Genomic DNA, 14,372 nt, shown 5'->3' with positions numbered 1-14,372 from the left:
CCGGTTCACCTCAAGCTCAACAGGTCCAAGTAAACCCATATCTGCAGCAACACAGATACTTTTAAAAATTCTTGACAAATTCTCTATTTGCATTCTTTTGCGGTTATCTGCCTTCAAATCAAGTAAACTGCAAAAATTCCCAGACACATTTTTGTCACTTATGTCATGAACACTTCCCTTTAAAAATTCTTATTAAGCAATGCAGTATTGACATTCTTTTCCAAATTCCAGAGTCATGATTGTACAAAAATAGTAAGCAAAATCACAGTAAACTTTAGCATAGCTAGAGAAGAAAAGGTTTTTTCAAAATCAACATTTTGCCCTTTGTTTGTAACCTTTGGTTACAAGCGTTACTTTGTACACGTGTGCATTCCCATCCATAGTAGTCTTTCTCTTGAAGATCCACTCGCAACCTCTGAGTTTTAATTTTATCCATTTGGGTGGGTCCATCAAATTATATATTTGGTTTATTTGGATTGAGCCAATTCTGAATTTCAGGGCATAAAATCATTTATAAGAATCAGTGTCCAACAATATTTCTTTATATGTAGTAAACTCATCATCTATGAACAATACATCTTTATATATAAGAAATCTTTATTTCTCTGAGGCTTGATGTAACTTACTCTACCTTTTAGAATTCTTGTATATTATGAGCTTTCGGTTGCACATCCAATGCCTTAGTCATAGGCTCTTATTTCATAAGAATATTTTAGTTTGTATTTCTTAAATTATTTCAAGTTTTACTTTATTTTCACTGTCATTTTCTAATATAAACTTTCTTTTTAATGATATGCTTTGAGACAAACCCTTTGGCTCAATGGGTTGATAGATCATGCAAGGTTAGAGTATAGCCATTGAAAATTTAAATTGTAGCTCCCAATCAATATGATCACAAAGCTATATTGCTTTACACGAGTTGCTTGCACATAAAGGAAATCAGAATTTTACGTAGGGCTTTTTGTAGATTCTGACTTGGTTGAATTATCCGAAAACTTCTTCAGATGTAGTAAATCTTGAGCTATCCAAACATCCAGCCTCCAATAATGATATCTAAACAAACAATTGAGTAAGAAAGAGAGACATTGTGGTATCTTAGTGCTAGCTAGAGATTTTACTTCTAATGTTTTTTTTTATTTTTTTAACAAATGAGATAGTAATTATATCATTAAGAGGGAAGGTACAAGCATCAAATTTTTACCCTAAATTTGGATTTTAATAAATCAATTTTAATTTAAAAATAAGTAAAATTAACATAGAAATTTAGTTTTGGAAATGTTGAGATTTTGATATTTTGTCTTGATTCCATTTAATTGAGAGAGTAGTCATCCCCTTTATTTGACCTAGCCCTCTAAACACTAATTATGCCTCTAAGCACCTCGTTTAATCAAATCTACACTTAAATGAGAGCGATGGGAATGAAACTTGTTCCGCTTACATAGAACGAAGGCTCTTTTAACAAGGAGAGTATTTGGCCAACCCCTAATCTATATCCTATTCCAATTATGTTTTATTTTTTGTGACATTTGAAATTGATTCCTTGGACTATTGAACTTATTCAATTAAGTTTTTAAAGTTTCAAACTTTTATTTCAATCATATACAACTTGAGTTTTCCTTTTTTTAATTTTTTACTTGATTATTCCTTTTATATGTGATCCCTTAATATGTTGGTAATAAATGTGAATTTTATAATCTTTATTTATGTAAGATTAGATTAATCAAATTCCTTTACATTCATTATTAATTCTCTAATTAGTCAATACAAATTTTTAGATTAAAATTGATAATTAGCAATTTGTCATGACTATCCAAATATTAAAAAAACTCAATAAGGTTTGTCTAACCTATAAGTGTTTAGTTTCTCAACATAATTCGCTCCTTTCATCATTATATCTATGTAGATAAAGTATGGATTAATGTCTACTTTATATGCATCAACCATACCGAAACTATTAACTCTTCAAATGAATTTTGAAACATTTTCAAAAATTCATTTCACTCTACTCAAAGATTTCATGAGTTAATTATTTTCAAAATAATGAGATTTTTGCCCGATCACTCAAGGTGATGAATTTTATCTCAATCACTCTTCTATCTCCGTATAATTCACACAATACTCAATATCTATCATATTGAGCATCCTAGATTAGAAACTATAGGAATGGTATCAAATTATAACCCTTGTCATACAAGGTAGATAGTGAACTCAAATTAAAGGACCATTTATGCAACAATCATATAAGAATTTTATCATATATAACATTCTCTTATTAAGTCATGTTCAGCATACACTTTTTCTTGTAACAAGCACATATATGTTTAGTTCAAGTGTATTCATATTTCAACTTATGAGATATTTTGCTTACTTCACAATTAAGAGTATAAACATGTATCATTCTCAATAACTTTTATCAATATCCAATTTTTGATAGTGTATCAATTATTGGAACAATTTTAGGAATAATAGATTCATGCAATAAAAATCTCATAATTAAGCCTTCTTTGTAATTTCTTTTGCAGAGCATGTCTTATTCGATAGACTTTAAATAAAAAGTAATAGTAATTTTATATAAACTTATAAATAAAAATAATGCTTAACATGACATGTTGCTCCAAACTAATACACTTAATCATAAGGCATATACTATTACTAACCATGTTTATCTTATATACTGAGAAAGAGTAAGACATTTGGGATGACAGGACTAGAATTTAGTTTTAGACCAAAACAACTTAGAGAACATACCATATCTATCGCATATAATTAAAATTGTCCCCATTTATGTCTAACCCATATTCTTAAATTATGGCCAACTCGTAAATTGAGCTGTCCATTGATTGCAACATGGTAATTATTTTTTCTTTTCATATTTTAGTTTTATTTTGTTGTTTTATTTATTTTTCATTTATTGATTTTCTTATTTATTGGTTTATTCTTTATTTACATACATATTTAAAATTTTAGATTAGAAACATATTTTACTCATTTGCTAACATAAAAAAAAATGGGTTAGTCAAATAAATTTGTAATTTTGTATAATTATATTTATATTGAGATATGATGAGTTGAGTCTTAATTGGATTTAAGAAAAGGAATGTGGGTGTTTGTATGATGTGGGTTTGTAATTGGATATGTTTTTTATGAGTTTTGAGTTTTTATCATTTATGATGTGAATTTGTAATTAGGAGTTTTTTTTTTATTGATTTTGAATTTTTATGATTTATTATTTATAATAAAATAAAATCAAAAAATATATTAATAATAATAACAATAATATAAAAATATAGAAATACAGAATTTAATTTACTTTTTTTTGTTTTAAATATTTTTATAAAAAAATTTATAATTTAAAATAAATTTAAAAAAATCATACATTTGATTAAATGATTAATAAAAAATACAACGCTTATAACATAATATGAAATATTAAAAAAAATGTTATCACAATAAATGAAATACTATATACTTTTTTAATTTTATTTTTTTTTAATATTTTATTATTTTTATCTACAATAGCTATAAATATATTGCAAGCAATGAAAATTTTGACAAAAAAAAAAAATGTCCCTCCCATAACGGTGGTGTAATTCTAGTTTAAATAAAGGTGTACCTTGAGGAGCGGATCAAGTATGAAGGCAAAATCATTCATTAGCAGGTGTTTTAACCGTAGCTAAAATTTTCTTTATGAGAACTCTTAAATTGTTAAATCGCAGTATGGTCAACTTAGTTTTCACATAAAGCTTCTTCAATGAACGTAGGGATAACAACTGTCCTACAAGGATATAAAATGAGATGAGAGCGAAAAAAAAATTTGACATAGATACATGTGCAACGCGTTCTAGTACAATTTAACACCTATTTTTAGTTGCTCTTGATTTCATTGAAATCATAATTTTTTCGAAACTAGGCATTTCTGGTTATGAAAATGGTACACCTAAAGAAATGCTAATATAAAACTAAAAAAATAATACTTTATAGATTCTAGAAAAAGATGATGCATATTTATTTTGCCACCATAGATAGACATCCAGAACAGACTAAAATGAAAGTAGAATGGTTCATACATGACAACTAGGTCTGCAATAAACTCATTCAGAAATATTTTATAATTTACAAACTAAATAAATTGATTATTCATTCCAATCATGCAATTTTGAAATTCTAATGAATATTCTGTGGCTACATCACTATCTATATATGTTCCCTGATTTTCAATTTGAACAGAAGTAAAGATGGACAGACAAGGGAGAAAGAATTCGATCAAATCCTAAAGTTTACAATTCAGCAGGTGGTGAAAGAAAAGCATTACACTTATGGTGCATCTGCAAAGACTTCATTGATGATGTCATCCTCACTGCCGATCATAAACAGCTCTGCATCCTTTTCTTCCTCATCGGAGAAATCCCTCCTGCCAAGCTTTGAATGAGCAGCAATGAATATCATCTTCTGAGCCCTTTCAAGGGCTATCCGTGAGTGTCTGTGGACACATATCCACTTCATCATAGACCAGTTACATTTAAACCCGCATGATGTTGCATGTAGGAAGATAAGCCTCACTGCAACCTTTCCTAATGACTTGTATTCGCTAAGACAAGTTTCCCATACTAGCCTACTGCTCTGGGGGTTAGCAATTTTCATTTTTCCAGTCACAGGGTCTCGCTGTTTAACCTGAACAGCTTGGGCATAGAGTGGCTCTAACCCTTCTGATCTCCATTTCATGAGCTCCATCAGTGCAACATGTGCTTCTTCCCTGGTAACCAAACGAGTTATGAGCTTATCAACATCCTTCTCCTGCTCTTGAGTCAGACACTTGAATGGTGGAAGGTATTTTCCGCTGGTGTCCCGCGTCAAGTAAACCGGATCAAGTATAAAAGCAGCCGACCATGCAGGGTGGTAATTCTTTCTAAATCTCTTTTCGACAATTTTCTCAACAGGTGCTTCAGCAAGGTGGAACTTGGTGCACCATTCCTTCACTTTTACCCTCAACTCCTCCCAGAGAGGGAGGCACTGCCCAATCAATGGCCTATCCACCTCAATTTCATGAGCCATACCTCTGATCAACTTCACCAGTGAATAAACTGCCTCCAAATCATTCCAAAACCCCTCATTTTGGACAAACCCAGCAACTTCCCTGGCAACTGGATCCTCAACACAGATCGCCTTGTAAGAATCGTCCAATACAACCATCTGAAGCACTTGGGAACAGCTCAGTATGTCCTCCAAAATTGCAAAAACATGTGCAATGTTACTGCTGCAATCACATTTGCTGGAAGGAACCCGTATCAACCCAGCACACTCAAGCTCCTGCATCCTATACTTTTGAAAGCTGCTTCTAACTTGCGAGTTATTATTTACAAAATTCGCAAGCTTAAAGGAATTCTCAGTGACAGTCCTGAAAAGGAGAAGCTCTTTGCTAAAATCCTTTATCAAACTAACAAAGCCTTGCAGCTGACAAGATAGATTTACCATCCAATGATTCTGAATCTCCAAATTTCTCAATGCCTTGGCCTTATACTTATCTGAAACTAGTCCGATGCACTTCTGCACATTACTTTCACAAATCCCCGTTACTGTCTCCCACATAACCTCCTCCGCGTACTTGGAAGTCACTGATCCACCAGTAACGACTGCCTTCTGGTACAAGCTGCTCCCATTCGGAAGATTAACACTAAATTTAACCAAATTTTCCATAGAACATGAACTGTTACTACTACTGCTACTATAACTACTGCAACAACAACAACTTTTTCTCTCCCACCCATCAGAAGCCACCTGGAAGAACATTGCATCCCTAAGTCTAGCCTCGGATTCCCTCTTGGCCTCATGAAACCTATTATCAAGCCGCTCACCCGAGAGGCCCCTCCTTGAAACAGCAGGCATCCCAACCTGATTAAGGAAAGCCCGAAAATTTGGGTGCTCGAGGCTAGAAAAGGAAACCGACCCACAACACTCATAGAACCAATCGGCTAACAAATCGAATGCAGAATTTATTTGGCCATTGCTTAAAGCTGGACCTGGAGAAGTTTTAGGACTCTTAAGCTTCTTAACACTATCTTCCAACATTGCTAAGGCATCTAAATCTTCTTTCCCACCAGATAAAACCAAATGCTGCTGAGTCAACCCAGCATTATTTTTATTACTATGGCTCGAGTAACCCAGAAAACGAGTCGACTCAACTATAGCCAACGAGTTGTTGTTGTTATTATTATTATTATTATTGTTGTTGTTGTTGTGACTTACTTGGTTTTGTAAAGGAGAGAAGATAGCAGTTGAGGGACTTCGCTTTCGATGATTATGATGATAAGAAACAGAAGGGGAAGCCAATGATATAGGTAAAGGAGAGAGCGAGGAATTGGGTCTCAGAACGGCGCTAAAATTGGGGCAAGTGCCGCGTTTTAAGTGCTCGGAAGCCGTTCTGGAAGGGTTGGAGGCGGAGAAGACGGCGTCGCACAATGAACACTTGAGTTTAACAGCTTTGGGGAGGTTGGTGTCCGGGTTTCGAACGAGAATTGGTTCCAGGTGGGCCCAGTACCAGGCTCCTTTGCCCTTGGTGGCCTTGGTTCGAACCGTGATGAGTCCCTCGTATCGCTTGTTCAGGGCTTTGGCAGCTAGGTCTTCCGTGGAATAAAACGGGTCTGTTGGCGGTAGAGAGTTTGTTGAAGCCATTTTTAGTTTTAAGGCTGTGTTTGCTTCTAGGAAAAAAAATGGTTTTTTGTTTATTTTATACTCATGGTGAAGACGGACGAAATAGCTTGAAAGAGAGAGTGACAAGTGACAAGGAAAGTATGTAAAGGTTTGAAAAAGGGCGGAGAATGCGGATATAGAAGAAGGCAAGGGAGTGGTATAAATGAAGGAGAAAGGGAGACGAGAGAAAAAAAATAAATAAATAAATAAAGGAATAATAGGGAAAAAGAAGTGGGGGAGGGCCTATTATTATAGTTGTGATGTCAAACTATTCATTGATTAGATTAAAATAGAATTAAAGATGTCACAATTATGTCAAATTCAAATCTTAAATATTGTAAGTTAATGTAACTATATAAAAATTGTTCATTTAAGAACTTTGTCTTCCCCCAAGCAAGAATTACTATTAATAAAAAAAAACTGAATTATTGATAAAGATGTACTTTTTTTTTTTGTCTGACATTAAAGAATATTTTTTATTATCTCTTGTAATTTTCCAATTTTAATTTAAAAAAATTCATAATTTAACACACTAATTTATATAATTATTTTTTAAAAAAATATTTAATAATTTTAAATTTTAATATTTACTATTATTTTTATTATATTTAGATTGTCATCTTTTTATATAAAAAAATTTAATTTCGAATACCAATTTTATAAATGATTAAACCCTAGTATTAACTTTTTGTTGTAAAAAAAAAAGTGCTTTCGAATGCATCCTATTGCTATGAGTCTAGGACAGTGACTAACGCTACGGGAAATTTACCAGTAGCACAAAACTAGTAATGATGATTTTTCTTTAATTTTCTAAAATTATAAAGAGCAACCAAAAGAACTCCAGGTGCTGTTTGGAGGAAGTGAGTCACTCACAAGGGGACAAAACTTGTCACTCGGCCACATTACAAGTTGTAGGGCCGGATTACATACGACTGTTGACAGACATAAGCACATTAGCGTGCATCCCTCGATCAAGTCGCACCTGGAAAATGTTCCCTTTCCCTTTTTTCCCGTCGAAAATGCTTCTCTCTTTTATATTCCACTGGAATTAGATACGTATTTTGTCGCCAGATCCGTATTTTGTTTGAGATAATTTTTTTAATTATATTTTCAATAAAGAAATATATGTGTATTTTTAATAATATATAAGTGTATTTTTAATATAAAATATAATTTAGTTATATATAAATATAATTTTTTATTAAATTAAAATATTAAATAATATATTTATTAACATAATATATATTTAAATTAAATAAATAATAAAATATTTTTGTTATATGTCTTGAGGAACGCGGAAGCAAAACGTTTCAAATCCAACATTCAAGTTATTCAAAAAGATAAAATTTAACTCAATTTATTTTTTTTAAAAAATTCGCGTCTATTACATCGTGACAAATCAAAATTCATCCGATATAAATTATTATATTATTCCTAAATCTTTTTTTTTTTTTTACAAAACTTATCTAATAAATAAAATTTTTAAAAATATAAAAAATTATAAAAAGCTAAATAGTATGACATGTGAATTTATTAAATTATAATATATTTTAATAACATATAAATATAAAATTAAATAAACAATATATATATTTATATATACCAAAATTGTAGCATATCACTCAAAACCTTGTTTTGAACGAAACTTGATTTAAAAAACTCAACCTTATTATCCTCAATTAAAAGAAAGCATATCAATTGAATTAAAACGAATCAAAATTTATCGAATACAAGTTATTTTAACATCTCTATCTCAATTGACTTTTTATTATAAAATTTATGTAATAAAAAATAAAAATAAAAAATTTCAAAAGAAGACAAAAAACCAAAAAAGAAAAAGCTTTAAAATACAAAGAAAATGAAAAAAAAAAAAAAAAGAAAAGAAAAGAAGGAAGGTGTCGCATGGACACTTAAGACAAGGGTAAAACATCTTAAATTCATCTCCAATCCAACTTCATTTAAAAAAAAAATGAATCCGATCTCGATTTAAAAAAAAAAAAACATTTATGTTGGATCAATGTGAACTTAAACCAATTGAATATGAATTATTTAATCATTCATACTTTCATTGACTTTTTTTACAAATTTTATGTAATAAAAAAATTTAAAAATAAAAAGTAAATCATATATTATATTATAACATATATAATTGCTAAATAAGATTTGCTAATGTGGATGTATATGTGGACAGTTTTTCTTTTCGATACATAAGTGATGAAATAAAATAACCTCAAATAATATTTAAATTGAACATATTACGCAGCGAAAAAATTAAATTATCTATCTTTTGTGTGAATCTAGTAAGAATCAAACAAATAGAGCTAGTAAATAAATCATAAAATCACAAACACAATGACACAAGCAGTTTACGTGAAAAATCTCTCCAAAAATAAGGAGTAAAAATCACGAGCAACAACAAATAATCTTCACTATCAAAATAATAAGAATACAAAGTTCTCTCTAGCTACAACTAAAGGTATACAATTATAATATCTCAAGATTAAATAATCTTGGTAAAGAAATAATTTTACAAGAGAAAATTAGAAAAATCTCAGTAAATTTAAGAATTAACAAATACCCATGAAATTAGTAGATAGAAAACTTAAAACCCAATCTTCACCGTTGAAACTTAAAATAATGAGTCATGAACACACTGATAAAATTTTAGCTTAATTAAAAAACGGATTGACCTCCATCAAACTACTTGATCAGAACTGCACAAAGCCCATTTTTCTCCCTTTTTTTTTTTTTATTTTGCCGCCAAACTCTCTTGTTTCTTTTTTCAGTTATATAAGGGTTTAAAACCCTATAGCCAAGCATGAAAGGATTAAAAAATCCTTAGTGAATGGGTTTTAGTTTTAAACCACCTTCACATGAAAGAAACCAAGCCCAACAATAAAAAAAATTCTTAAAACTTCTTTTTCTAATGACACATAAGATATTTAATAATTTTAGATGATTTATCAAAAACTATATTTCAAAAATAATTAAATTATCTAAAATTTTCAAAATTTAAATGAAAAATCAATTTAGATATAAAATAATTAAATAGATAAAATTATTATTTTTATAAGATTTTATTTAAATAAGTAAATTTATTTTTTATTTTTTATTTATGGATTAAATAAATATATTTAAAAAATCATTCGTTGTCCAAATCTTTTTAAGATATATTTATTTGAAAATTTTTTAATTATTCAAAGTTTTTCTTTCTACTGAAAAAATCATCTTTATTTATCAAATACACCTTTAGGTATATCTTAAAGATTGTATAACAAGTAAAACTTATAAATATAGCCAAATATTTTTAACATAGTATATAATCACAGTAAAAATTAGTAATAGATAAACCAATCAAATAAAAGCAATATAAATTAAGTTGAATTATAGTTGCACAAGATAAGATTTAATTAAAGATTTTTTTTATTATTATTAATCTAAGCCGAAGTGTATAAATGAGCTTTTAAGAGTATACATGAGCTCTTATTGAGTCACGAAAACAAAAGGAAATTAGATGAACATAAGATAGAAATTATTGGACCAGAAACAGAAATGACCTTAAGGTCAAAGCAAACATAAAAATTAAATAATTTATTTTTAAAACATTCATCAAAATTTCATGATAAATATGCACACTTATAGATTAATGTAATTTTATCTTTTAAAATTAATTTTTTAAAAATGAAATTTAAAAGTGAATTTTGTTATAATTTAGATATATATGTTTTAAATTTTAAAAATATCAAATATAGTTTTATCTTAATAGATTTCATGATAATCTTTTATTATTTAAAAAGATCAAATTTAATCTCTTCATAATTTATAAATGATTCCTTAACATCTTCCTTAACATTAATTTGATTTTTTTGTCATTATTCTCCACTTTTATGTATTCTTTTTTTTTTTTCTTTCTATATTACAAAGTGAAAATTACATGAGCATTTATTTTTTCTTCTCTAAGTGGTTACGGTAAACTCTCTGTGTTTAACTTTGACTTTTTTTATAAATTACAATATACAAAATTACAAAAATACATGCATATATTCTTATATTTTACTGATATTGTCCAAAGGCTTTTTATCTTTATTTTTGACATTTCACTCAATCAAGTAATACTTTTGATTGTTGGTGTCTTGTGAATCAATAAAATGCCCTCCACTTATGAAGCTATTTCTTTTGTTTTGTTTGGGTGGTCGATTGTATCACTTGAGGTTCATAAGCATAATAGCCAATCCTCATAAAATGGCTTTTTTCTTTTATTTTATTTTTTCCTATTAAGTCTTATTTTTGTTTGGTAAAAAAATTATAATTTGAGATAAAAAATATTACAAGTGCTAAAATTCAAATTTTAGAAATATTATGTCATTTTTTTAAAATGACAATATAAACAAACTAAACTAAATTCATATTCAATGACACTTTATTTAAGTTGTTCTCAATTTATTTATTTCAATTTCTTGTCTAGAATTTAAGCAAGTATATATGTCCAATTTATTACATGGCATATAACATTTAAAAGTGCAAGTTAGTTTAATAAATAATAGGGGTCAATTATATATAAATACATTATGGTTAGGGCCGAATAAATTTGACTCTTGATATTTAAAGAGTGACACTTAACCCCTTTGTGTTTTGCTTTGTTAGCATTACCTTTAATGTTATTAGATCTAACCTTCCTTTCCTTTTTCTCTCAAAGTCATGACACCAACCCACCATTTATCACCATCTCCTCAAGTTTTATCTCTTTCCATCTCCTAATTTACTCACCAAGACACCACTCATTTGAATCTCCTCCATACTCATGAAAGTTTTTACAATATATGAAAAAAAAAATTGCCATCATGCCAAGCACATTGAGTAAAATCTTTTTTTCATAACTTTTTCTCACTTCCTTCTCCTTCCTTCTACAAATCCGATAATGGCCAACAACTGAGAATAGCCCATTAAATCTCATTTTTTCCAATTTATTCTTCTAACTATCTTACTTACTCTTTTCTTTCTATTTTCTTTTCCATTTTTTTCTTATTCAAACTAAAAACTAAAAGTTCCCCTTTTTAATTAAACTCAATCAATTAATAATTTTTCAACTAAAAAAGAAAACTAAATCAAGAGAAATGGTTTTTATTATATTACCATAGACCCTGGAAATCAAGAAGCAGTAGTCAGTTGCTCAATTGTCCTGATATTTTTATTTAAAAAAAAACTCAATTATTTTGAGTTCAATGGATTATTGAATTGGGTCTTGAAATTTTTAATATGTGAGTTTTGAATTGTTTTGATTTTTCAATGGGCTGCTGTATTTTGAAATTTTGATATGTGAGGTTTTTTTTTTTTTTTTTTTTTGAGATAATAAGGTATGATTAATATGCACTTTGTTGGTACAAAGGTGAAAAGATGAAAAAAAAAAGTCAAAAATAAATAAATAATCAGAATTTAAAATTTCATGACATACTCATATAATATGATTTTGAATCCACCTAAATTGTAAAAAAAAAAAAAAACCAAGTTGCAAAGGTTTGGAGGTAAAGAGTAATAAACGATTATGGAAGTTGGAAACAATGAAGAAAAAGATGGAAAAAAAATTGAGAACTTCTCATTATTTGGTTTTAGAGAGAGAAAAGATGAATTGATGAAGAAGAAGAAAAAAAATTTTTAATTAAAAAAAGAAAAAAAATAATGATTTTCAGTAAAAAAATAAAAAGAAGTCATAGAATAGTTAAGTATCATTTTTTAAACTTTAAGAATCATTTTCAATTCATTTCAAATCACAAGATATTTATATGTAATTTACACTAAATAATATTTCTACTAGTTGGTATCCGTTGACTTAATCGAGGTTTGAAATGAGACTTTTGTTTTTAATTCAACCATGATTATTCAATTTTTCTTTAATCTATGATTATTCAAAAAAAATTTTAATATATATATATATATTGTAATGCATTGCCACTAATTTGTTTTTCTTCTCATACTTTAATCATGCTAGGGGATTAAAAACAAACAATATATTCTTTTGCTAATGATGTGTATTTTAACAACGACCATGTTTATAAACAAACATATTCAAACACTTTTGTAAAGGGTTAATGTTACAAATGACTCATAAATTATAGTGAAATATTCATTGTGATATCTAAATTTTAAAATTTCTAATGTAGTACTTGAACTATAAATTTGTTAATTAATATGGTATTTGAAGAATTATTTGTATCATGTGTCATCATTTAGAGCTAACTATATTAGGAGTGAATACTACATTAGTTAACAAATTAATAGTTTAAGTATCACATTAGAGATTTTTAAAATGTTAGTATCAAATTGAATATTTCACTATAATTCAAAAATCATTTATAACATTAACTCTTTATAAATAACATTTTATATAAATAAGCTATGCCGAGGAGGCACATGTGGGCTATGCCACACAATTAAAGCCTAATTGTATATAAGACAAGGGTATAAATGAACAGAGTCAAAGCGATATATTGTCATGTTCGAGTTTGACTTGATTATAAAATTTAAGGCTTAAAGCTCAATTTAACTTTTATTTTTTGTTTGAATTTCATTGGTAATTTATCCAAGCCTCTCAAATTTGGCTCGATAAAACTATAGATATGCATTAAACATTATATTTTTATTTATATGTAATATTAAATATATTAAAAAAATATTAAAATTTATAATTACAAATGTCTCAAATCATGTATTAAAATACTCAACTCGATAGTCAAGTGTTAGGACAAATACCCAATCAAGTAAAATAAAAGTATAAAAAAAAAATAACAATAAAAAATTCCACAAATCTTACTAACAAACTTTCAAGATTACAATCATTAATTTTTTTTCTATCTCTCTCACATACCCAATTTTTGTTGCAACTCCCACAACAACACGCTTAACCCTCAACCTAACTACTCATAAGCATCCTAAAAACAACCCTAAATCAATTTACATAGATAAAAAGTAATTATCAAATAACTTATCAAACCTTACATCCAACAGTTTGAGCTATAACGAACTACTCGGGCTCAAGTAGCTCATTAACAAATAAGGTAAATGATAAAGAATGCAAAAACAATATTAGTTCGAAGAGTTTGAATACAACATATAAAATGTTTACTTTTAATTTTTTTATTATTTACACCATTTGTCATTATTTCAGTCTTTTCTTTAATCATATATCTTGAATAATCCTTAATATAAATTGTGCAAACCCTTAATAAACTACTTGATAGTGAAAGCAAAACGATACTTTGAAGACAGTTTGGTTAAACCCTAAACTACTTTATTTTCTGGTTGAGCTTCAACAATGGAAGACAAAGAATTGAACACTATATGCGTGCTTACTTAAACATATAAATGATAGGAACAATTAACAAATTTAGTCATAAAGGCGGAATGGGGATGAAGTAATTATATTCTAAGTTGTAGTTTTTCCTTAACAATCAATATAAAGAATCCAAGAGCTTTTTTTCATGAGAAGTCAACATTGATAGAAAACTACACCTATGGTAGGTATGTGGATGAGAAAAAAAGTCAAAAAATTAGCTTCTTGGTTAGGATATTTGAAAGGGTGATGGCTCATTTTCACCTTAAAGCAATGCTGTTGTCTTAGCCCACCCCACCCTCGTCGCTCCCTCATTGGGAGTTTTTACAAGTGATAGTGAATACACTTTGGACACAAA

At 28.5% G+C, this 14,372-nt stretch overlaps 1 protein-coding gene across 1 annotated transcript; it reads right to left on the bottom strand.

The window, feature by feature from the left end:
- Positions 1–4,017: 4,017 nt before the first annotated feature.
- LOC111288460 (uncharacterized) lies at positions 4,018–6,830 on the bottom strand. The gene has a single exon (XM_022879364.2). It carries the CDS (start codon positions 6,667–6,669, stop codon positions 4,315–4,317), a length of 2,355 nt encoding a protein of 784 aa, XP_022735099.2. The 5' UTR covers positions 6,670–6,830; the 3' UTR covers positions 4,018–4,314.
- Positions 6,831–14,372: the final 7,542 nt, after the last annotated feature.

The sequence above is a fragment of the Durio zibethinus genome, chromosome 17 (assembly GCF_047325235.1).
Source record: "Durio zibethinus cultivar Kanyao isolate XHJ-2024 chromosome 17, ASM4732523v1, whole genome shotgun sequence".
Taxonomy (NCBI): domain Eukaryota; kingdom Viridiplantae; phylum Streptophyta; class Magnoliopsida; order Malvales; family Malvaceae; genus Durio; species Durio zibethinus.
The sequence above is the reverse complement of the archived record's forward strand: the minus strand, read 5'-3'. Positions and strand labels throughout refer to the sequence as shown.